Source organism: Phaethon aethereus (assembly GCF_964289735.1).
Source record: "Phaethon aethereus genome assembly, chromosome: Z".
NCBI lineage: Eukaryota > Metazoa > Chordata > Aves > Phaethontiformes > Phaethontidae > Phaethon > Phaethon aethereus.
The window spans coordinates 72,580,360-72,605,593 of record NC_138577.1 but is presented as its reverse complement, the minus strand read 5'-3'; the positions used below and the strand labels follow the sequence as shown (position 1 = coordinate 72,605,593).

At 43.7% G+C, this 25,234-nt stretch overlaps 4 protein-coding genes across 4 annotated transcripts in view; 2 read left to right on the top strand and 2 right to left on the bottom strand.

The window, feature by feature from the left end:
- Positions 1-4,587, bottom strand: part of BDP1 (BDP1 general transcription factor IIIB subunit) — a gene marked incomplete at both ends in the record, with an annotated part of 56,725 nt that extends 52,138 nt beyond the window's left edge. Inside the window, 2 exon segments of the mRNA XM_082013146.1 lie at positions 42-594; positions 4,415-4,587. Of these exon segments, the coding sequence (XP_081869272.1) occupies positions 42-594; positions 4,415-4,587 (726 nt within the window).
- A 2,302-nt stretch (positions 4,588-6,889) lies between these two features.
- LOC309415727 (small EDRK-rich factor 1-like) lies at positions 6,890-12,129 on the top strand (the record flags this gene model as incomplete). Its single annotated transcript, XM_082013330.1, has 3 exons — positions 6,890-6,962; positions 11,403-11,511; positions 12,057-12,129. The coding sequence occupies 3 exons, from the start codon at positions 6,890-6,892 to the stop codon at positions 12,127-12,129; spliced, it is 255 nt and encodes an 84-aa protein (XP_081869456.1).
- Positions 12,130-16,915: 4,786 nt separating this feature from the next.
- On the top strand, positions 16,916-20,989 carry SMN1 (survival of motor neuron 1, telomeric; the record flags this gene model as incomplete). The annotated part of the gene is made up of 8 exons (XM_082013329.1): positions 16,916-16,963; positions 17,039-17,110; positions 17,199-17,321; positions 17,614-17,814; positions 18,195-18,335; positions 19,325-19,396; positions 19,933-20,043; positions 20,933-20,989. 8 exons carry the CDS (start codon positions 16,916-16,918, stop codon positions 20,987-20,989), a joined length of 825 nt encoding a protein of 274 aa, XP_081869455.1.
- Positions 20,990-22,848: 1,859 nt separating this feature from the next.
- On the bottom strand, positions 22,849-24,112 carry LOC309415725 (baculoviral IAP repeat-containing protein 1b-like; the record flags this gene model as incomplete). Its single annotated transcript, XM_082013328.1, is given in 5 exon segments — positions 22,849-23,385; positions 23,436-23,535; positions 23,537-23,562; positions 23,564-23,621; positions 24,048-24,112. Coding segments are annotated over 5 exon segments (324 nt in total). The 3' UTR covers positions 22,849-23,310.
- Between the last annotated feature and the right edge of the window lie 1,122 nt (positions 24,113-25,234).

Genomic DNA, 25,234 nt, shown 5'->3' with positions numbered 1-25,234 from the left:
TTGTCCTTCACAGATCCGCACTGCTCAGCACAGAGGCCTACCATTCGCTCTTTCTTCAGCTCCTCCTTAAGCATTTCTCTTAACTTTTGAGCTTTGAGGATCCTTTCACGGTCAGAACATGTTCGTTTCTCTTTTACAGGAACAGGTTTTGTAAGTAGCTTTTCCTCTTGTGTTCCTGATCTTTCCTGTGTTGGTCTCTCCTTGAGTGGGGAAGGTACATTCTTCTGCAAGGTATCATCATTTTTTTGAGCAGCTACACCTACACTTTGCTCTTTGGTCACTGATTTTTTTAGTGGGGAAAACTGTGGCACTTGTGGCACAGGTGTTTTCTTTTCAGGCAGCATGGGAGACTTTAAGGAGCTTTCAACATTATTCTTTTCTGATGGAGAGGAATCCTTCTGAAGTGAAGCACTGCCATCAGCAGCCTGTGATGCTCGCCTCTGCAGTTTTGATGCAGAACACTGAGCAGATGAAGGTCCAGCTCTGGGTTTGACAAGATTGGGCATGGTGGAGATCCGTTTTCTTCTCTGTGTAGGCATCTCTGCAGGTTTACTAGCTTCTCCAGCATCATTTGAGCTGTCAGCCTTGTCATCACTGGAAAATTTAAAAGAGTGTTCTGAAATACTTTACAGTGACGGATTTGTAACTCTTACTTTCAAGATATGTTTATGCAGTATAACCATAGTGCTACAGAAAAATTCAGTTATCTACAAATAAGCCACACTAGAATCAACCTGTAGCTGGTACTTCCTCATAAACTAATCCACTATAAGAACTGGTGTATTATTTTCTAATATTAATTACTATTAACTAATATTACTGTTACAAGTTAGTTGACCAATAACGCTAAAACCCCATGTTCCTTTCCCAGCCCTCCCACCCTTTTTTGGAATGCTCTCTACTTTCAGCTGAGAATACCAGACATCATAATAGAATAAAGCATTATAAATAATAACCCGCATAACATAAGTGACATATTAAAAACATTTTAATAAAGCTCTATGCAACAAGTAGTTTGACGATTTTTATTACAATCAATCTGAACATTTCTCTTACACATCTACAAGTAGATGACATGTAAACTGTGAATTCCAAAAAAACCTCAGCAGCAAAACTGGCCGCTCTTATTCTACTGCTTACACTTAACACATCAAAAGTAGCCTTTTAGACGCAACAACTTTTAGCTTACCTGGAAAGCTTTCTATTTAAGTATTTTTTTCCATCCCTTATGCAGAAATAACTTTCAAAGTGCAAGCAAAATTGCCAACCATTATGATCTTCCTAAATCTGCAGACTCCTCCAGTGTTTGGCTCCTTGGCTGTTGCTCACAGTAAGACTGCAGCAAAATTACAACTGAGTCATAAAGAGCTTTTTTTAATTTTACATTGGAACTATGCCTTGTTTCTGTACATAAGGACCACACCCATGGTTCACTTAGCCACCTTCAAAAACAGTCAGAAGCAAATGCCTTTGAAGGAATGTAAGAAAAGCATAAATACACAGTGAAACTTTTCCAAATCCTCTCCAGCTACCATCTGTGACTCAGGCAAATGCTGCAGATGATGTTTTTGTATTTAACAACCCCAGCAGACTTTTCTGAATCAATTTGTCCCACACTGTGAGTTCATATACATTTTTTGGACACAGAATATCCCTCAGCAAGGAGTTCAGCAGCCTGACTACACAGTCCCTGTCTGTGTGTTTTGAATAAGAGCCTTTTAAGTTCCATTCAGTGCCCTCTGATTTTTGTACAGCAAGAGCCAGTGGAAAGTATTCTTCATTCATCTTCTTCATATTCAGAGTGCCACACGAGATTTCTGATCAGGTGAATATAACTTAGCAGAAACTGTATTTAAAAAAAAAAATCTTATGCTCAGAGAATTTTCACTTCCCTGATAATCAACAAAACCCATTCAGCATTTAGAAAACAAAACAAAGGAAAGTAACTGACATGACTGGTATATGTTTGAGCAGCTATGAAGGAATGCCTTAGGTTTGAAGCATAAACATGCAAGGTATTTTCACATTTGCCTTTGCTTTTATTGCAGACCACACAACGAACCCACTGTATTACTGTATGTCACCAACTACTACACTTGGGAAATCAAATTGTGTGACTTCCCCCAAATCCACTCTTCCTGAATCTTCAGAGACACCCATGCAATCTTTAAAATGCATCATCTAGAGAGACAGCTCCTGAAGAAGCTAATACTGCCTACTCTGCAGTAAATCCCTAGGCCTGCTCTCTCCCATTTCATTGCTACATGCCTTCAAAAGCAACCAAAAACTTTAAGCAGTATTCAGTGGAATTTAAGGTGACCAGAGGCAAGATGGAAGCAGCTCTCATGTGTCTCTTCTACTTCCTCCCAGGACTAAAAGTTCCCCTGAGAGTCTCCCAGCAGTTTTATGTTGGATACTACCTTCTACCTCCAGCTGAGCTGTGGAACCCACTCCAGCAGTCCACATGTGTCTCTTTATAAGTGCATCATTTTCCAAACCGGCACTTCTCCAATGTAGCTGTTTCCTAGCCACATCCCACTATTTCACTGCATTGGCAAACTGAAGAAGTTTGCACACTACATTCAACGTGAACAACTTCCATCCCAAACAGGATTTGTACGCTTGGATATTTTCCAAACTTATTGAGGAAAATATTTTATAAGCCTGTTACTTACATGGCAAAGGTCTATTTTTCAAGCCACATGAATAGATCCCTTAGAATATTCTCCTGTTCAGAACAGCATTGGTGTCTAATTTTGAAATTTACAATTAGATTACACTGAAGCACCCATTAAATTACAAACACAAAAATCTTTAACAAATCTGCTGAGTCAGCAACAGTACCACATAATTGAAAAATACCAACTATATCTTCATTTAAGAGAAAAGTATTGGATAACAAGATCCAGTAACCTGATCTCTGTAACACATACATTTTATAAATAAAATTTGAAGGAAAGACATCCATACAGCACAATGCAAAACAAGTATAGAAGATGTTAAGATACAAGTTGAATAAAAGGCAGGATGGGCTTACTAAAGACACGCCATACCAACTAGCCTGATACCTGAATTTCTAGTCACAGGAAACAGAAGACTGTAAGAAAACCTTGTGATATGTCATTGTCCTGGTTGCAGTTGGGATAGAGGTAATTTTCTTCACAGAAGCTAGTTGTGAGGTTATGTTTCTGAATCGGGATGAAAAAATGTTGCTAACATGCTGATGTTTTCAGTTGTTGCTAAGCAGTCAAGGACTGTCTGGCTTTCCATGCTGGCCTGCCAGTGAGGAGGCTGGGAGTGCACGGGAAGCTGGGAGGGGATGACGACCCAGGCTGGCCAAAGGGATATTCCGTATCATACAATGTCATGCTCAGAATATAAACTGGGGCAAAGAAGGAAGTGGGGGGACGTTCAGAGTTATGGCATCTGTCTTCCCAAGTCACAGTTACATGTGGCAGAGCCCTGCTTTCCTGGAGATGGCTGAATACCTGCCTGCCGACGGGAAGTGGTAAATTAATTCCTTGTTTTGCTTTGCTTGCATGCACGGCTTTTGCTTTACCTGTTAAACTGTCTCTATCCAAACCATAAGTTTTCTCACTTTTACTCTTCTGATTCTCTCTCCCATCCCTCTGGGGAGAGCAAGTGAGCAGCTGAGTGGGGCTTAACAGCCAGCTGGGGTTAACTCACACGGAGATCCTGAAGGACTGGTAGGACCAACCTTACCACACATTTCCATTGCAATAAAAATCACTTAAAAAATTAAACAATCAAAAAGGAAAAAGCAAGAACATTCTTCCTTGCTGATGCATGAAATAGTGAATACAAAACAGGAAGTGCTGTAAAGGTGCAAGATCAAAGTCATTCAGTTATGGAGCACAAAGAATTTTTGCTGTGTTCAGCAAAGTGGAGCTCCCTGCTGCTGCAATGCCAGAAAAACTGAGTATCAGTCCACACTAGGCCCCTCCTCTGCAGTCTTAACTTATATATTATTTCAAGCACTTGCACTGCAACTGCAGTGCAGAAATGCGAGCTTTGCTTAGGCTGCAAATGCGTCAAACACCCAAAAGTCATTGTTGATACACAACTGTCACCCAGCACTGACCGGAGGGCAGCGCAGCACCTCTATTGCAGGAGGTTTCGAAGATGAGACAATTCCAAACAGAAGCAGGGACAACCAGGAGGTGACAGGCCATGACAATAAGCGTTTCTGGAGAGGCCGCCACCACTACATCCCAAGGGGCTTCTGAAGGGCGTCGAGGACGGGTCCCCCGACCTCCCCAGGCCCGCCCTACTCCCGGGGATCCACAGCCGGACGGTCGCAGCGCCCAGGCAGGACCCCGCCGGGGGAGCCCTGCAGCCATGCCCACCCCCCTCTCCGCGCCCTGGGCTACCGCGGGGCCTCGGTGGGACCCACCTCTCGGCCCACCGCGCGGCCGGCGGGGGCTGGGCCGTCGCTCCCGCCACAGCCTCTGCTCTGGCAGCCGTCGGGGAGCCCGAGCCCTGAGGCTCCGGGTCCGCCGCGCCGCCGGCACCCCTGCCCGCAGATCGCACATTGGGCCGGACGTTGAGGCGGGCCCGGCGGAACATGGCACCAGTAACTCGCTCCAGGCACTCAGCGGACACAGGCACGTGCCCGCCCGCGAGCTCGACGTCAGCAGCGCGCAGCCTGGTAACCCCCCAAACTCAGGTACCCCACAAAATATCACCCGCCTCTGCACCCGGCAACGTCATCAACACGCGGCAAAAGGAAGAGGAGGGGCGAGCGGGGACACCACCCATCCTGCGCGGGCGTGGGAGGATGAGGAGGGGAGCAGTGGATCTCATCCCATCAGCCACGAGCACGAGTACGGTGCCAAAACGGCCTTTAACACCCTAGGCGCTCGAAGGGTCTTTTTTGCCCTTAATTCAGGCATTTCCTAAGCTTTCCAGGCGTTAGTGTTGCCCACGATGACCCATTTTAGACGAAGGCGGGGGGGGGTCCTCCGGCTGGGACAGCGTTTTCCTGTAGGAGGTGAAACAAGGATCTAAAACAACAGTAAGTTTTTAGCATAACTGTACTATATACATAACTGTAACTAATCAAGTGTAAGTTTTGCAAATTTCTTAATATATGGAAGGTTATTGATTACATGATAGTATTTAGTGTATATATATTAGATAGACTTTAGTATAGAAGTCTTTAGCCTAATAACTGTGATTATGTTTAACGGCCTACTCCTTAAGACTATATTTGCCTTTCTGCTAACATTTTAAGTATGTGTGAACAGTTAATCACAAGGAAAACAGGCCTTATGAAAATTAAAACAAAGAGTTAAGAGCAAGGGCTGGGAGATTAAAGAAAACAGAGAGAGAGCGTAACCTTGAGCGTAGAGGCAGGCTGGCAGGAATGTTCTAACAAGGATGATAAGAAGGAACTGTTTGGCTCAACAGCAGGAGGAGTGAACATTCAAGGAGAAATTATCCCCAAGAGACCCGTGACCATAAAAGGGAGAAAGGAGTAGGCGGCTAACTCCCCAAACGGCCACCGACGACCACACGACACACCCGCGCATGCGTAGTGTAGTTTTGCAACGCCAGAATTACATAAACGTAGTAGATAAGCAAGGAGGCGGTGATTTCTTGGGAAATGTGTGAATATTTATGTCTTTTATAAAGGATGAACTTCCGTTTCAACGCACACGTTAGGATCCAGCGCTGCAATAAAGATGTCTGCTTAATAACACTTCGGTGTTGCCGAGTTTAAATTTCTTCAACTTTTTTAAATCGGAGGACTTGGGCTGGGCAGCATGAGAAATGGAGCGTCCCTGGAGGGGCAGAGTGCGCCGTTGTTCGCGGTGTGCAAAGCCAGGACAGGCAAGTAGCACCCAGCGAAAGCAGTCACGTGATTCGGGCTTTTTTAACCCGATGAAGGCGATTTTAACTGACAGTCATCCGAGACGATTTCTTTTTCCACTTGATTGATCAAATGCCACGTATTCTCACACAAGGGTGTTCGAAAACTATTATTTTCCTTCAATGGTACAAATAGAGCCGCCTTTGAAAGCTTCCGCGCCTGACCAGTGCTCAGTCAGCTCGTCGTGTCGCCGTCGTTTCTTCCTCCGACACCGGACGTGCCTGGGCTACGTACCGCCGCTACATACCACCGCGTTTCCGTTTCACGTCACTTTACGGCATCTTGAGTCCGGTAAAACCCACCGCGAGGAACACCACGCTCACTGTGTGCGGCATCCCCCTCACATTCACGCTGTCGCACTCGGCGGCGGAGCGATAAACGCGACGAGGAGCGGGTGGGGCCGCCGCCCGCAGGACAGACCCCGATCGCTCCCGCTCTAGCGGGGCAGGCGGGCGGAGAGAGAGGAAGCGACTCCCTCACGCTCCGCCCGTCAACGGCCGCCGCGCCGGCCGCTGGCCACGCCCTCCCAGCTGCGCAACAGCAGCGCGCAGCTCGCTGATTGGGCGAGGCCTCTAGGCGGGGCACCGCCTCCCGCGCGCCGCAGTGACGCCGGGGGGAGGGGGCAGCGAGGTTTTATAGGAGGTGCCAGCGGCCGGCGGTGGGGGACAGAGTTCTGGCAGTTGTGGGGACTGTCTCGGCCGGTTGGCGGCGGCGCGGCCTGAGCGTCTCGCCATGACCCGTGAGTGCCGGCAGGCCTGAAGGGGGCTGCTCGGGGCCCCGCCGGGGAGCGGGGCGGGCGGAGGGCCTTCGGCCCCTTCAGGCCAGCGGAGAAGTGCGGCTTGGGCGCGACGCCGGGGGCAGCCCGGCGGTCGGGCCGGGAGGCGAGGTCAGCTGCCATGTGGTGTTGCTGTCGGGTCTTGGTCCTTGTGGCCTTGGAGTCCCGGCGGCGAGTGCGTGGGCGGCTGAGGCTTCCCCCGTCCTGCCGCCCTCCCAGGCATGGGGCACAAACATCCTCACCGAGTCCGCTGGCGTGTCTGTATTGGGGGGGCGGGGAGGAGGAAGAAAGACGGTGAGTTGATGGAACAACAGCAACGGTCACTTTCAGTGCTGGTTACCGTCCAGTCTGTAAATAAAGGACTTTTACATGTCTGACGAATTCTTAATACTACGTTGCTTAAATGCTAATTGCTAAGACTGTCGTTGAAAGGGCAACAGGACTTGCTAATCATCGCCTTATTCAAAAGTAAGGTTGGTATATCGACTCAAAAATGGTGGAGAATTGTGAACCAAACCTACAATACTCAGGCTTGCCTGACTGGTGGGATGGTTGTTTTGCCTTCTGCGTATCATACTCGGCAATACAGAAGCTGCCTGTGTTTAAGTGAGGAGGTGCTTTTACATCTATACTTCAAAATATGCAGCTTCAAAGCCACAGTATTGATGGAAGTGCAGAGGAAGACCTGGATCATTAACAGTTTGTGCACAGATCAGACCTTGAATGTGAGAAAGGGGCAGGTTTGTGGCTTTTGACGTAGTTTAGAGTTAAAAAGAGGCACAGCATCCCACAACTGAGCATAGCAGAATGATAACTTTGCATTTTAGGATTACCTAGTTTAATACAGTATCTGAAATATTAGAGGTGTAGAAGTTGTGGTGTGCTACCATACAGTCTAGTCATAGTTTCAGTACATGTTTCAAGAGTTCAGTGCTTTGTTGTCAATCAGACCTGGACTAGACACTGTGATTTCAAATGGACGTACAGTAAAATGCAATAAGAATGGATTGCTTTTTAACAACTACTTACTGTGCCTCCAAATTCATAAATTCATAGTGCTTCTTGCACTGCCAATTCTCAGAGTACCTGAAAACTGAATAAACTTGTGAAGCTGGTGATGACTAGATGAATTGGAAGCGTGTTTTGTCACTTGTCTTCCATTATCACTTTGTTCTTGGATCAAACAGGTCTGTTTACTTTTACTTTATATTTTTGGGACTTGGTGGCAGGCATTTTTGTTCTGCTTTAAGTTCTGACATGTGATTAGATCCTTTTGTTCTCAGAAAGTACGCCAGGGAGGATGGCCTCAGTAGCCAATCCTTACTGCCACTCACTTTGACCCCTTTACAGTAGAGATGATTACTCTTTGTTCCAGTGCTATTCAGAGGTCTTCTGCTGATTTTTCTTTTCAACACTAGCTGGATCTTGCAGTTGAAGAACAGGGATGGGTTGAACTAAGGCACATGTCTTGCAGAGGCAGGCAAGGATGGGGGTGCTCAAGCATAAGTGTAAGCAGGAAGGGTGTACTGGCCTTTATGTGGCAGTTCATGTTTGAATTTCACATTCCAGGAAGCTGACTTTTCTTCTGGCAGGACTGGACCACAATTTATGGAAGATTTAGGTTGATACAGAATGTAGAAAACAGCACCACCTCCCTTGGAGCTAGGGATACTCACTCAGCATCCTAGGGGAAGTACTGGGGCCAAACAGTCCTTAGCAGTGTTTACTTGGAAGCAGGGATGGTACAAATAAGTTTCTTTTCAAATAGTTGTTTGGCTCCATATGCCTTGTGTGCATACTGTATTGCTGTACTTTTCGGCCTGCTCTGCTTTTGCTGTGCAGTAGTGGCAGCCAAACTTTTCAGCAATGCCATTCAACTTGGTTCTTAAGTTTACAATCTTACCATATATATAGAATAAGTCCGCAGACACCCTGCACAGTGTTTGCTTGGAAAGGAAGGAAGTGCATAAGATTAAGGGTGGAGGATAACTGCTATATGAATCCTGACTATACCAGTGTGTTTAGACTTCCTGCTTCTTTTTCTTCGTGATAAAAGAAGATACTTCATTCCTTTAAGCACCACAGAAGAGCTGTTTCATTGCTGCTAACTTGTTCATATGATATTCATGCCTCCTGAGTGCCACAAAACTCAAGAACCATTTATAGACTGGAATGTATCATCTGCTTATGAACCATCAAGTTCTAATCAACACCATTACTGCCAGAGATAGATAGCTGTTTTACTTCAGTTCCTGAACAAATAGTGGCCCTTCTTCTACATGGACTTTGGGGACCGGATCTCACTGAATGCTAGTAAGGAGGATGGAGCAGGAGTTCACTTAGCTTTTTCAGAAAGTGGTACTTTATGTCACAGAAGTACATCTTTGAAGGCCAGCTCAGCCCTCAGGAAGCAGCAGTCATAATACACTTTTTCATTTGGGCTTCTGGCACCTCTTGCCAAGAATGTACAGAACCCTGCTCCTGCAGGGTTGCTCTCGTTGACTTGTTGACAACGGGTACCTTTATCGTCTCAGAAATGGGGTGAGTACAAAGCTGTGGATCATATCAACAGATTGCTGTTTAAAATTGACCTAGTCCTAAACTGCTGCTATATATGTGAAATTACAGGTACCTGAAGGTTGGAGAGATGTCTGTCTTCTGGGTTGAAAGACAGCATAGGTAGTCTTAAGACTGGGGAGAGACTGAAAAGAGGCACAACAGAAAGTATGGGGAAATGGAGCTTTAATTTCTGAGCGTAGAAAAATGTGATCATGTTTGTTCAACAGCACGTGATTACACCTAGCCTATCTTGTAACGCTTTGAGTCCAAAAGAAACAGGGCAAGAAGAAATACCAAGCAAGTGAACCAGCAGGTTAGAGCAGACTAGAGCTGCTGTAGGGAGGTGGATACTAAGGAGAGCTTGTCAGCTATTGCAGAAGGGTTTGTGATTGTGATGACTGTGGCCATTGCCTGGAAGACCCCGAGTATTTAGATGGAGAGTTGCATCTGCTCTAAGCAGCAATGTTGTGCTGCTTTTGATGTCATGCCCTCAGGAATGCTGTCTGATCAAAAAGATTGCATGCCTAACTTGCAAGCAGTTTAGGGGGTTGGTAGTCCTGGGGAAAGCTGGCTATCCCCTGAAGAGGTGTCCTCTACACTGACAGAAAGTGATGTGTTTTTGTGTCTTTGTATATATAAATGATGTTACTCTTCTCACTTTTATTGAAAGTGAGGCTAAGCACTTGCTAAGGCCATAAAGTGCTTATGCTTGATGTCAAATAAAAAATCTTTTCAGGTCACCTCTTTAATAGTATTTGAGTGTAATTAATTGAATGGACTAAAGTCCATTACAAGCAAAGTAGGTAAAACAACTATAACTGCGTCCTTGCTCCCAAGTTAGGAGAACACCTACATAGAGAAACTCATAAAATGAGGAAGATTGAAAAATACTGTGTTGGTTTATAATGAAATCTAGAAAGCATGCACAGGAAAGAAAGTTATGAACAGAGGCCCATAACAGTGCATGGAAGGAACCTTTGTGAATGCTTTTTTGCTAATTCCTTCAATAGCATGAAGGTACTCTTGCATGCGAGCATTATGGTCATCCACCTTGTACAGGGACGCATGCACCTGTTTTGGGAAAGTGGTAAGTCGTTTTATTCTGAATAAGGTGTCTTAATGAGGAACTGGAATTTTGGTTGTGTGTTAACTTGAACTTTGCAAGGTGCTTTATGGTATGTGGTAAATAAAATCTTGGCCTGAAGCTTCAAAGCTGCCTTAGCCTCATATTGCATACATGTCAGCTCCCTTGAAGCAAAAACGCATTAAACCTACATACGGTTGCTTGTGTACTATGTGGTCCTCCCTGCTTTCATGGTTCCCAGAGTAAGGCAACCTTAGCATTTGACAGAGCTAGCTGAGCTTCTGGGGTATGTGTGCCCAATAATACATTATGAATCCTGTGTTAAGTAGTTTTGGGGACTTTATCCAGTAAAAAGTAAAGCCAAAATTTGCATATTTATCAATTATACTGGTCATCTTCTAAGTGGCATCTGCAGAAGTATATTCTTTCTAAAAACACATGTGAGGCCTCTAACTGCTATTACTAAGTATGAGCCAGACTTAGAAAGTTCATGCAGCTTGCCCATGGGATGCGATTGAATCTGTCAGTGATTTTGTATGACAGCACTACAGACTTGAAAGCAGGTGGATGTTACTTACAGCCATTTGCTTTTTGATTTCTTAAGGGGGCCTTGTGAAGAGTTTGAGGAAGTTTTATAAACTCTCTCAGGTTGCCTTAATTTTAATGCTGTTCTTTCAGTCTAAAATTAATTTGTAAGCTATATTGGATGCTGGAATCTGACATAGAGAGGATGGCACCTCTTTGGATGAGTCATTGTCACCATTTTGCCCAGGCTGGGGGACGGTCTGCTCTCAGTCTTATGGGAAACCGCATTGTGTTTTGGGAAGGAATGTTGGAATGGATTTGATGATCTCTTGGACATGACCTGTAGTAATGTAAATGTGAGAACCGACAGGGTTTCATGCCTCCCATTATGCACTGGAGGGGGAGATACTGATGGCAGATACTGCCAACTACGGAAGATACTGTCATACCACCTCTACAGATGACGCCAAACTTTACCACGTTTCGAATAGACACACAGGCAAACGTGTGCGTATTAAAAAAAAAAAAAGTGGTAGTGCCTGTATAAACTGTATATTATCTTACAGGTGGGAACCAGCGTGAACTTGCCCGGCAAAAGAACCTGAAGAAGACTCAGGAGATCCACAAAGGCAAGAGGAAGGAGGATAGCTTGTCTACTTCTCAGAGAAAACAGAGGTAAGATGAGTGAAGTGGTTGGGCAAAATAGGAGGGAAAATGGGTCATAAAAAATCCAGTGTTTTAGCTGAAACAGCAGTTAAGTACTTTGCTTTGATTCACAGTCCATTCACATGCCAGACCATAAATGGTGGGTGTAGGGTTTACTGTATGTGCTGTTAAACAGATTGTTAAACAGATTTATTTTTGGTAAGACCTGGAAAGCTTTTATTTCTTTTGAGCAGCTTTTTGCCTGATATAAACAGGAAAAGATTGTGTAATACTTGCCTGAAGCTGTTTGGTCCATTGTGTTCCTTTACTTGTAAAACTAAAATAATTATATAAGGTCTACTAATCAAGCCACTTGTCTACCTCATGGGGTACTGTACTGAAAAAAACAGGATAATAGAGACTGTGCTCATAGCTAGCTGACAAGTTTTACACTAATCTTTTTGCCCTTCTTGAAAAGGGAGTTGCATAAAGGCTATAGAAAAGCTGGAGGGGACTCTACTTAGAAAAACAGTGAGCCAGTATCTGAAATCCAGCTTTTTTTTTTTTTTCCACAGAGACTCCGAAATTATGCAGCAAAAACAAAAAGCGGCTAATGAAAGGAAGTCTCTGCAGACAGGAGCAAAGTGAACTGTCTTTATGGAGAAAGTAAGAGTGCACCAATGAAGCAGAAGGGCCTAGAACATCTTTCATAAAAATGCTGTCAAATGATTGAACGTTTATCTTGCAGAGCTGTTCAACTAGCATTAGTTTAGAGTATTTTCTGGTTAGCGTAGGCTTCATTGTCTGGAATGCTATTTCAAAACTGAGTGTACTCTTCTGCATGCATATAAATAAAAGTACCAAGCAATAGCTTTACTCCAGCTTTTGCTGCATTTTTTGGTTTCACTTAATGGTTCCAGTAATAATGGATTTCTGAATCTACAGTTAGACCAGATTTTCTTGTTTTAACTCTTAAAGTACAACTTCATTCAGAATGGAACACACTTGTAAAATGTGCTTACAGAGGTCTGAACTATAAATCTAATCTTAAATTATTTTTACAATAAAATGTTACATGAAATACTATCTAATCTGGAATGCTTATTCTTGATAATCAGTCGATTTCTAAGAAGTTACAAAGAACACAATAAATAGAATTGTGGAAAAATGCAATGTGAGTATATACATGTAATAATGTATATATAATATATAGCATATATTCTTCTAAGAAATGCATATTATGGGCAATGTAATATGCAGTGGTAAGTCTGTACTATAGAAAAAGGTGCCTGTCTAGTTGCAGACTTCAAGTTGGTATACATAACCCACTGCTACTAATAATAACTGCTACTGATACTAACTTGAGAGAAGCTGCAGGGTTGATGTTAATGATGTTAATGAGCTGCAGATGTAAGGAGATCTTACATCGGCTATCAATGGATACACGCTGTTCAGAAGGGACAGGAGAAGACGGAAGGGTGCAGGCATTACCCTCTACATCAAGAAATGGATAGAGTGTGAAGAGCTGTCTCTGAAGAATAGATCTGAAGAATGAGCAGGTTGAAAGCTTATGGGTCAGAATCAGGGACCGAGGCAACAAAGGGAACCTTTTGGTAGTTGGTGTCTACTACAGGCTGCCCGAACAAGGGGAGTCTACTGACAAAGCCTTCAGTGACAGGAGGCATTGCGCTTGCAGGCTCTTGTCCTGCTGGAGGACTTCAACCACTGTGATATCTGCTGGAAAAGTAGCATAGTGAGCTGTAGGCAATACAGGAGGCTCCTGGAGTGCATGGAGGATAATTTCACGTGTCAAGTAATAGACAGCCCTACCAGAGGAGACGTCGTACTGGACCTATTGTTCACCAATGCAAGTGAGCGAATTGGAGACTCCTGGGCTGCAGTGTGTCCTGGTTTCAGCTAGGGTAGAGTTAATTTTCTTCATAGAAGCTAGTGTGAGGCTATGTTTTGGATTTGGGATGAGAAAATGTTGATAAGGTGCTGATGTTTTGAGTTGTTGCTAAGTAGTCAAGGACAGTCCAGCTTCTCATGCTGGCCTGCAGCGAGCAGGCTGGGGGTGCACAGGAAGCTGGGAGGGGACACAGCTGGGACAGCTGACCCAGGCTGGCCAAAGAGATATTCCATACCATATAGCGTCATGCTCAGTATATAAAGCTGGGACAAAAAAGAAGGAAGGGGTGGAGGGACGTTCGGAATTATGGCGTCTGTCTTCCCAAGAAACCATTACGCGTGACGGAGCCCTGCTTCCCTGGAGATGGCTGAACACCTGCCTGCCCATGGGGAGTGGTGAACGGATTCCTTGTTTTGCTTTGCTTGCGTGCGCAGCTTTTGCTTTACTTATTAAACTGTCTTTATCTCAAACCATGAGTTTCCTCACTTTTACTCTTCCAATTCTCTCCCCCGTGCCACCGTGGGGGAGTGAGCGAGCGGCTGCGTGGTGCTTAGTTGCTGGCTGGGGCTAAACCACGACACAGTGATCAGGCACTGGTGGAGTTTACAGTCCTGAGGGATATGGGGCAGGCAAAGAGTGAAATCAGGACCCTGAATGAAAGCAAACTTCCAGCTCTTCAGGGAGTTAGTCAATAGGACCCCCTGGGAAACTGCCCTCAGGGACAAGGGAGCAGAACAGAGCTGGCAAATCTTTGAGGATGCTTTCCACAGACCACAAGAGCTCTCGATCCCCAAGTGTAAGCAATCAGGAAAGAAAGGCAAGAGACCAGTATGGCTGAGTGGAGACCTGCTGGGCAAACTAAAGGGCAAGAATGCAGAGGCAGTGGAAGCAGGGATTGGGATGAGTACAGGGGTGCTGCCTGGCTGTGTAGGGATGAGGTCAGGAGGGCCAAGGCATGGCTGGAGCTGAACTTGGCAAGGGATGCAAAGAATAGTAAGAAGGGCTTCTACAGCTATGTGAGCCAGAAAAGGGAAGTCAAAGAAAGCGTACGTCTGCTTGATGAGCAAGTCAGGCAGACTGCTAACAACAGATGAGGAGAAGGCTGAGGTACTCAACGAATTCTTTGCCTCAGTCTTCACTGACAAACATTCTTTCCACACCCCTCAAGGGGATGGACTGCAAGACAGGGACTGGAGGAGCAAAGTCCCTCCCTCTGTAAGAGAAGATCAGGTTCAAGACCACCTGAGGAACCTGAACATGCACACTCTATGGGACTGGACGAGATGCATCCCAGAGTCCTGAGAGAATTGGCTGATGTAGTTGCCAAGATACACTCCATGATCTTTAAAAAGTCCTGGCAGTCAGGTGAAGTCCCTGGAGACTGGAAAAAGGGAAACATTGCACCCATTTTTAAAAAGGGTGGCAAGGAGGACCCTGGGAACTACTGACCCATCAGCCTCACCTCTGTGCCTGGGAAGATCATGGAACAGATCCTCCTAGAAGCTATGCTAAGGCACATGGAGGACAGGGAAGGGATTTGAGACAGCCAGCATGGCTTCACCAAGGGCAAGTCCTGCCTGACCGACCTAGTGGCCTTCTGTGATGGAGTGACCACATCAGTGGACAAGGGAAGGGCTACCAATGCTGTCTACCTGGACTTCTGTGAGGCCCTTGACACAGTCCCCCACAACATCCTTCCCTCTACATTGGAGAGATGGATTTGATGGGTGGACTGTTGGGTAGATGAGGAATTGGTTGGATGGTCGCATCCAGAGGGTAGTGGTCAACAGCTCAATGTCCAGATGGAGGTCGGTGATGAGTGGTGTCCCTCAGGGGTACATGTTGGGACCAGTACTCTTTAAGATCTTCATCAATGGCGTAGATAGTGGGATCGAGTGCACTCTCGGCAAGTTTGCAGACAACACCAAGCTGAGTTGTGCAGTTGATGCGTGAGGGTTCAGGATGCCATCCAAAGGGACCTGGACAAGCTCAAGGAATGGGCCCTCATGAGGGGCCTCATGAGGTTCAAGAAGGCCAAGTGCAGGGTCCTGCACCTGGGTCACGGTAACCTCTGGTATCTATACAGGCTGGGGGATGAAGGGATCGAGACCAGCCCTGCCGAGGAGGACTTGGGGCCCTGGTGGATGAAGAGCTGGACGTGAGCCAGCAATGTGCGCTCATAGCCCAGAAGGCCAACTGTATCCTGGGCTGCATCAAAAGAAGCATGGTCAGCAGGTCAAGGGAGGTGATTCTGTCCCTTTACTCTGCTCTGGTCAGATCCCACCTGGAGTCCTGCATCCAGCTCTGGAGCCCTCAGCACAGGAAAGACATGGCCCTGTTGGAGCAGGTCCAGAGGAGGGCCACAAAAATGATCTGAGGGATGGAACAGCTCTCCTGTGAGGACGGGCTGAGAGAGTTGGGGTTGTTCAGCCTGGAGAGGAGAAAGCTCTGGGTAGACCTTATTGCAGCCTTCCAGTACTTAAAGGGGGCCTCTGAGAAAGATGGGGACAGCCTTTTAGCAGGGCCTGTAGCGATAGGACAAGGGGTAAAGTTTTAATCTAGAAGAGGGTAGATTTCAACTAGATGTAAGGAAGAACTTTTTCACGTTGAGGGTGGCGAAACACTGGCCCAGGTTGCCCAGAGAGGTGGTAGATGCCCCATCCCTGGAATCATTCCAGGTCAGGTTGGATGGGGCTCTGAGCAACCTGATCTAATTGAAGATGTCCCTGCTTATTGCAGGGGGAGTTGGACTAGATGACCTTAAAAGGTCCCTTTCAACCCTTCAAGATTTTATGATTCTGTGATTCTATGATCTTGAATTTGCTGCGTCACTAAAATGATTAAAAATTGGTGCTTATACTAGCCTCAAGAATAAAACTTAGTGTGAGAAAATGCACCACTTGCTTTACAGACATGCTTGAGCATGTTGAGTACTGACTGAGGTGGAACTGGTGTAAATCTCTGGAAAGAAGGAACTTTGAAGCTTTTGCTTGTATAAACTTTAGTGGATCCAAGTGCCTTTATCCTTAGCAGGCCCCTGGCACAGCTTGAGGAGGATGAGCTGGTTTTGGCGATGTAATACTTGCAGCTGGCGAGAAACAAAGCAGGTTTTTTTGCATGGCCTTGGTTCCTGCTCTCAAGTTTGCTAGGCCTTCTGAGGTGGCTTTCATGGGTGTGAGGTGGGGCACCTGCACCAAGTTCAGCCAAGCCCTGTCAGGAATGGGCCGTGCGTCTCGATTGAGGTGGACTGTTACACCTGACATGAAGCACTTGGCAGCGCTCTTGCGCAGCTTCTCGCACCCGGCGCTGTGTAGTACGGTGAGCCGCACAGCGCAGGGGATGAGCTGGTCCCGGCCCGGTGACCGAAGGTAGGGTTAAGGCGCCCTCCGCCCCTGGGGGCGCTGTTCCCGGCTCCCGCGTGTGCAGCGGACGCCTGCTGTCAGCGACCAGGGGGCGTGACCGCGGCGCGCCAGAAGTGACGAGGCGCGTCTGCGCAGCCGGTGGCCGCGAGGGGTCGAGGTGGCCATGGCGGCTGTGGCGGGCGGGGTGCTGTTCCGGCGCGGGACCGGGCAGGTGGGCGCCGACCGGGGGCGGGGCGGCGGGAGCGGGGCCTCGGAGCGGCGGTAATGTGGTCTGTGACCTCTGCAGAGCGACGATTCGGACGTGTGGGACGACACGGCCCTCATCAAGGCGTACGACAAGGCGGTGGCCTCCTTCAAGGTAAAGGGGGGCGGCCCGGCCGTTGCCGGCCCCTGGGCTGAGGCCTCTGGATTGCCTTTTATTGTTTTCCTCCTTTGTTTTCCCGAAGAATGCTTTAAAGAACGGAGAGTGTTCGGACCCTTCGGACAAACAGGAGCAGCGCCTGGGGATGAAGAGGAAAAACAAGAAGAACAGAAATAGAAAGAAGAGCAACCCGCTGTCTTTGAAACAGGTCATCTCGCCTGCAAGTGCTAGCGGTGCTCATAGTGCATGTGGTACTTCTCTGCCGTACTCAACGGTAGCTTTTTCATCACCTTGAGGGTAACATTCTGGTGTGGGGGGATGCTAATGTTATAAACCTTATCTGTAGGATATATTGAGCAATTTCACTAGATACAAAGGAAAAACTTACCGTGTGGAAGTCATCTTTCTTGTGGCTGGGACAAAAAGTAGCTTAGAAAAAGGCATCTTTTTCCCTGATCATTAGTATAGATATTTACTTGCTTCTCTTGTTTGTGTTGCAGTGGAAAGTTGGCGACAGCTGTAATGCTATCTGGTCTGAGGACGGTAACGTGTACCTAGCAACTATTGCCTCCATCAATCAGAAGAGAGGCACATGTGTTGTTACTTACACGGGATATGGAAATCAGGAGGAGCAGAACCTCTCTGATCTACTTCCTCCAGCCAGCGATGAAACAGTAAATGGGATGGGGAATTCTGGGGAGGTAAGGGATGCTTTTTCATTCTTCTGGAAAGGAAAGAGAAAGTGGGCGAATGAACTTTTTGAGTATTTCTGGTGCCACTGTGGTACCTGATTCCATTGTGAATGGATACAAGCTGATGGAGGGAATGAAAGCATCCCCTTACTTCTTGAATTCAGAATGGAAGAAAGGGAGGGGACAATAAGAAATTCACAAGTAAAAGGTAACATAGCTAAAATGGTGAGCAGATAAGATTATGAGGTTGTAAGATCTTTCCTGAGTAGGACTAGGAGGGCTAGAGAGAGGGAAGGATGTGAATGGGGCTTTCTGAGCTTTTTCACACTAAAATTGCGTGCTGTAAATTCCTGGTTAGTGTATCTCATAGAAATGTCTTGATCTTTTAGAATGAAAATGAGACTCCATATTCAACAGACGAAAGTGAAAAATCTTCCCAGTCACCTCAAAACAAAACCAACTGCACGAAAGCAAGATTCTCCCCTCAAAACCTACATTTTCCTGCACCACCAGCCCCAGGCCTGGGCAGGGTAAGCTCATCCTTATCTGAAATAGTTCATATACCACTTTTAAACATCATATTATTGTAAATTCTGAGACAGTAGGATAATATTTATCATTATCTAGAAACCAGACAACAGCATTTTGGGAATGGACATACAGATATGCGTTTTAGAACTTGTTGGTATGTCATTTTATAATAATCTGCCCACAGTGTAGCCCTTTTGAGTGCTGCTGTCTAGTGAGGGAAGCCTTCTCCCTAGTTAATGCTTGCATTGCAGTTGCCTTGTAACTTAAAAGAGGGGTGGTGTTCCCTGGGCTGTGATAGTGCTGTTTCTAGCCAGTTGTTATGTTTTGCTACAATGGACATTGAAGGCAGCAAAAGTAATGTCCAGATGTCATAGAAGCTCTCAGCTGTAGCTTCTGTATTGAATTATGAGGGCTGGGGTACTGATAATACTCTTCAGCTTTCCTGTTCTGTAGGAGTCTAAATAATAGTGCAGTTGAACGCAGCATTATGTTTTCTAAATGGTACTGCTTGTGGAAGATTTAGTTGTAAGGTTTTCTTTTGTCTTTTTTTCTTTCCTATCAATAGATTTGTATCTAAGCTCATTTTAACGACATTCACAAACATAATAGAATTTAGTCAGCATGTGTCCCCAGACACACAGGAGCAGAGAAATTACGGGTTTGACTGAGGGCAATATTAGATATGTTTTTCATGTGAGAATGCAACCACGGACTTCTATTTGGGAAAAAAAAAATTAAATGCTTGTATTAACTAGAAACCTTTTTCATCACTGTTTACCTCAGTGATACATGTAATATAGGTTTTACTTTTGCGGTCATGGAATGCTCCACAGAAATAGCTACTCTGTGTTGTTACTGCGGTTTCATTAAACTGCTGGGATTGTGTTGTCTTTAGTTTAAGGTTTGTGAATTGCTTCAAATAATTCTCTTAAATCTTAATCCCTGAGATTTCTTTTTAATTTGCATTGTTTTAATTTTTTCAATGTAGCCTGGCTCAAAATTCAGGGCACCTCCATCGTTTTTGTCTTGCTGGCCCCCGCCCTTCCCAGCAGGACCACCGGTAAGTGATAGGAGAATGAGGAAGAAAGTGTCAGAGATGAGTACTGGTGATCTCAAGTTTTCTAACTCAATGTGCTCATCGTCTTTGTTTTCAGAACACACTTCTGTGTTAGAGTCTGTATTTTCCAGGTATTTGATAATGCATTTGGTTACAAATATTACAAGAATCTAGTGCACAAGCTCTGGTCTGCACTCATTTTTGTGACAGTGAAACTGTTGGTAAGAATATCAATAGAAAAATTATTTGAAGAGACTACACCTTGCGTTTGATTAACTGCATTTCACTGATGTAGATAAATATTTTCCCCTAATAAAACTTTTTATGTACATTCAAGCTACAGGAATCCTATTTCTCCCAGGCTTTGGAAATTACATGTTTTCAGAAAATACCATCTTATTTTATCTCCTTTTCAGAGAATGCATTGAGGATAGGTTCCTATTTTTCAGGTTTATATTTTGATCTTTTAGAATCAGTTGCTATCTAAACTGGGATATATACCCTATTGAAACACAGACATTTCCTTTGTGATTTCTTAGTTGATTCCTCCTCCGCCATTTACGAGGCCAGACTCTGCTGAGGATGATGAAGCATTGGGGAGCATGTTGATAGCCTGGTACATGAGTGGTTATCACACTGGGTATTACCTGGTACGTGCCACTTTTTTCTTGAAGTGTCTTTGTAATTTTGCTTTTATGTTGGTGCTGCTGTTTTCAGGAAGAAGTTAAGACAGGAGGGATGCTTTTTAGATCTCTTATTCTAATTCATGATAGCTAGATTTAAGGGAATTTTGTATAAGTATTTTTGTCCTTGAGTAGGAGTCACATGAGCCAGCTTATATGTATAGTCAATGTTGTTTTAGTTCTTTGTTCCACTGGAGGGGTCCCATTAGGTAATTTTATAGCCAGTGTTTTATAGCACTCTGAAATAACCAGTTCTGTCTTTGTAGACATGCAGAGTAAGTCTGAATGTGTTTATTTTTCAGTAGTCTTCTGTGTATGAGTGGTAATACCATGTTTAGGATCAGATTTGGCATTTTTGCAGAGATTATTCATCAGTAATGTTTTCAGGTGATTGTGAAGGTCCAGCAGGAACTGTCAGCGTAGTTGTGAAAAATCTGTGCTATGGAGTATTGATTTCTATTTTCCTTTTTACACTTGCAAAGAAAGAAAATTACAGGAGGAATTAAACTCTCTGCACTGGGGAAGTTGGATTTGGTGCCTTAGGGTATCCTCAAGGACTAGTTTTGGAATTTCTTGCTTCAGATTATATATAACTGTGGATTGCTTTAATTTACTTTTAACTGAATAAGAAATACATATTTGAAATTACTCTGTAGAGCCACTGATTGTAAAGAAGACATGTAGTTTGGCTTTTGTCGTGTTAAAACTGCCCATTCTAATTTCCCCAAAACATTAAAAGCTATTCTTGATTTGTAAAGGACTAAAAAAAAATGGTTCAAAAATGTTTTTGTTCTGCAACTAAAGCTTTTATTTTCATGTTAGTAAAAATGAGGTTTTACTAAATTTTGTCCTGTAGGGTCTAAAACAAAGTCGAATGGAGGCAGCAGTGGAGAGAGAATTGCATGCAAAATAACTGAATATCCATCATTTTGAAGGATTGTAAGTATTGTAATTTTGTGCTAAATGAAGATACAGTGTTGCTTGACAAATTTGTTTGAAGCTACAGTTCATACAAGCTCTCAACAAGTTTTGAATTCTGTGCAAAATCTGTGAACTTCAGGACTTCCATCTGTTCTTTTGGCTCTCTTCAAAGACTGCTTCTGCCAGTATTAACCCCTTCTTGGCTTAGCAGCTGTGGAATAGTATTTTCTTGGCTGGAATGAAGGAAAATATTTTTTTCCTCTGATGAGAGGTTTAACTACAGCATCTCTCTACATCAGGATTAACATCACATCTTACTTGAATTATTAAGACTTACCTTACTTGTTTATGGGCTGTTTTGAAAATAAAAGGTTGTTAAGTAATGTGCAGTTTTTGCATCTATGTACGTATCTTCAGAAGCAACTGCTGCTTTATACAGACAGGATAGCAGGATGTGTAGCTAAACTTTGTTTTCAGGACAAGATCAACATTTCAGTTTGATACTTTTGAGCAATTCTGTTCTTATTACTGTAGTGCCTGTGCTTTTATTTGAAATCCTTTGTTCAGAATTCTCCAGTATATTGTTCATTTCCTTAGAGAACAAAACTATATTCTCTTGGGGACTTCTTTTTCTGATTTTTCTGTGCAGTTGAGTAATTCTTGTTTGTTTGTTTAAAAACAAAAAGCTCTTGTATACTAATTTTTGCTTCTTTTTTACAAGCCAGGTACAAATCTTTCCCACTGAGAGGTGTATAACACTTACGCACTGATGGGTGATGGTGAAGATCAGAATTTTGTCAAGACAGTTAATCTTAGCATTTTCTTAACATTGAGCTGCCCCTGATAACAAGTAAACAAATAATTTTAGACTAGTTATTGTATGTGCATTGAAATGAGCCATTTCTTAAAGACCTCCATTTAGGAAGCACTGTAACAATAAAATATTTTTTACTTCCCTGAAACAACTTTAAGTCTTTTTACCACATGATAGATGTAAGTCTTTTAACCCCACACAATAGGTTTCATTTATTTCTCATTCTAACACCTCTTGTGTTCTTTTGAATGACAACATGAGGACTAGCGATTACAGTATGCTACTTTAGGAGACAGCTATGGCAGGAATGTGTGTTACAGTGGCCACTGGTAGCAATGGCCTGTAAAACGGTGTGCCGTCATGTTAAAAGAGGTTATCCTATGGGTCTGATTAGAATCCTGGATATGACAGCTGAATTCAGAAAGGCTCATTTTTTGACTCAAATGCTTGTTAATAAAGTTCTACTTTTCAAACTTTGAATTTAGGGATGTGGTTTGTTTTGGAGTGGTTTTTATTTTTAGGTTCTGTAGACATCTGTCTGTTGGATGAATGGCTGAAATACACTAATGCTGTGTGGCCTTTTTGTGAGTACCATTACTAAAAGAAAATCAGAAAAAGCAAGACTGTGTAAAGGTAAGGGTAAGTACAGAGTTAGAATTCAGCCCTTACAGTCTTAAGTCTTGTAGAATAGAGGCTGCAGCCACAAAACTAGACAGTAATTTAGTTTATGGCAGTGGTTTGGTTAGGGAAGCTAGCCAAATACAGGCCTGAAGTTGGTTGCATTCAGTTCCTTTTCCTACTATGGTCAAGTGTCAGAAAATCAGTTTTCCCACAAATAACTGGACAGGAAGAGAAAGACATAATCCTAACTTCCCTAAGCCATGTCAAAGGCTTTTTCTTAATTTCCTAGCTGAAGTAAATTAAGATTGCTTACAGTGATGCAGTTTCTAACTAGTTGCTATTCAGCAACTGTTCGTTGCTAAAGAGGCACAACTGCCATCTGCCTCAACCAGCTAGTCCTGTTTTAGTATCTGGCATTATGTTACAAAAAGTGGCCTTTAGCAGTTTTTAACAGTAGTAAAATCTAGCATCCAATACTATTTTTAGTGCAGTCCTGACCCTAAAGGGTTTTATGATTATTTTTTAATATGTGATTCATGTATTGATTTTATTGCAAGCAAAACAATTGAATAGAAATAATTTATTTTAAATAGACTTTAAGCAAAATTTCTTTTTTTTTTTTTTTTTCAGAAATCACTTAGGTACAATCTATAACCATATTTGCAAAGCAGGTCAGGTTTTTAGAGTTATGTTAATCCTGTCTTCTATACCCTGATCCTTTTACATTAAGCCTGCTGTAGAAGAGAGTGGCTCGTTTCATCCTGGTAAAAATTTTACAATATAGGTTTATTTGCAATGTAGGTGTGTAATTTATAACACAAGAAGGAAGAGGAAAAAAACCCCAACGTTTCAAACTTTGCCAGCACTTTCAAACTGTACTAGTCTTGAAGGACTGGTGAAAGTGGCAAGACCCCTTGCCAAGATAATTTTAAACTCCTAGACTGGGGATGCTGCTCTTTGCAGGGGGGTTGGCCTAGATGACCTTTTAAAGGTCCCTTCCAACCCAAACTATTCCATGATTCATGTTATTAAACGTTTTAAAGTCCTCTGGGTCAAGGAGCCAAGCCACCATTGCAATTGTCACAAGACCAGGCAACTGAGAAACACTGGACAAGAGCCATCACTGTTGATTGCACTCTCTTTGATCTGGTGTGTGAACATACAGCTAATGTCTAGCTCTTTTAAAGCTCTGTGGCATTGAGTGTTCTAAAGAAGTTTCTTCAAGCAATTTCTACAGCATTGTGATTTACTGACAGCTTTTGAAGCTTCTGGAAACCTCCACAGTTTGTGAATTTTGATGCAAAAATAAAGAGACATCTGTAAGAACTTAAAGATGCTCCAAATCCAGATGAAACATGGATGAAAATACAGTGAAGCTGAGGTATTGTACATTAAAAATAAATCACGAGTTGTTGCTACTGAGTTCAAAGTTCCACTTTTTTCAACCCAACTCATTTCAGCATTTTAATACCTCAGACTAAGGAGACTGATTAAAATAGAGGACACTTTAGCTGGCACATTAATGCCTAGTAGAATAAGATACCAGTGTGCTTATGAGTGTTTGAATACCACTGTTGCCGAGCAAAGCAAATACAACGTCATCTTATGGAACTACCTGAGGTCAGACACCAGATCAGCTCTGCACAGATGCAAGATACTGACTTTAACAATCTCTTCCATGCCTGTGTACCCTCACATAAGCTCTTCAGTCTTCTCTTTTGGTTAGCCTGCTTAAAGATGGGCCGCTTGTCAAAAATAAAGACAGATGATTTGACAGATGTAGTATCTGCTTACAAAAGACATTTTCCCTAGCATATATATGAGATGGTAGTTTTAAGACTGTATTAAGCAAGTATTCAAGAAATATTTTGGTAATACAGTGTTTTAACAGCTAGAGCATATAAGCTAACATAACTAGCAACAAAGTTATGAAGCTCTATTTTAAGTAAGTCAGTCTTTTTTTTTTCCCCCCTGATTATTTTTCTTGTAATTTACATTGCTTTGTAGAAAACAAGGGGAACCAAGGAAGTATTTCCGAAGAGGTTTCAGCAAAGGCTAGTATAGAAGCAGTCTGAATACACGTCAATGAGCAAGATATATTTGGTCTGTGTATAGAACAAACAGGAAGAAATGATACCCATTAAAAATTACAAATAATTTGCAATTGTTCTATACAAACAAGATTAACTTAACCTGAAAGAGTATCTTCTCTACTCAGAAATGTTACTTCATGTTTGAAGTTCTCTCCTTTAAACTCTCCTATTTCTAACGGGCTGTTATCACCCAGACATAGGATAAATGAGAAGTATCTGAGGTGCAGCCCGTGTAGACACTGCTGAACGATCAGTTTGGCTGCAGACTTTTCCTGCAGGAAGGATGAGCTCCTCCAGGTTAAGACCACCACCTAAATTGTATGCTGCAGAGAGAAGATGACTATTCCTGTTAAGATTAAGCAAGTGTATCTTTCCTGAATCTTGTAATGCCAATGAGTGACAGCAGCAGAGACAAGTAAAAAAACTTTTAAATTTAGATTCTGGACAACAGGTTACTATGAGCTTGCTTTCCTCAGGTTCACCCCTGCCATTGTTGCGAAGGTTGCTTCGCCCCGCTCTGTAACTCAATAACTTGAAAAGGTCATCAACAGAAAAGGCAGAACGACTTCTCCATAAAGGGTCTAAGAGGTCTTGTAAGTAAGTCAAGTCCTCTAGAGACAACAGGAATCTTCAATGTTGCAAAACTTAAGGGATCCACGGGAGAGAAAAAGAAATGAAGGTAATCTTCCATTCCCAAAATGCAAGCCTT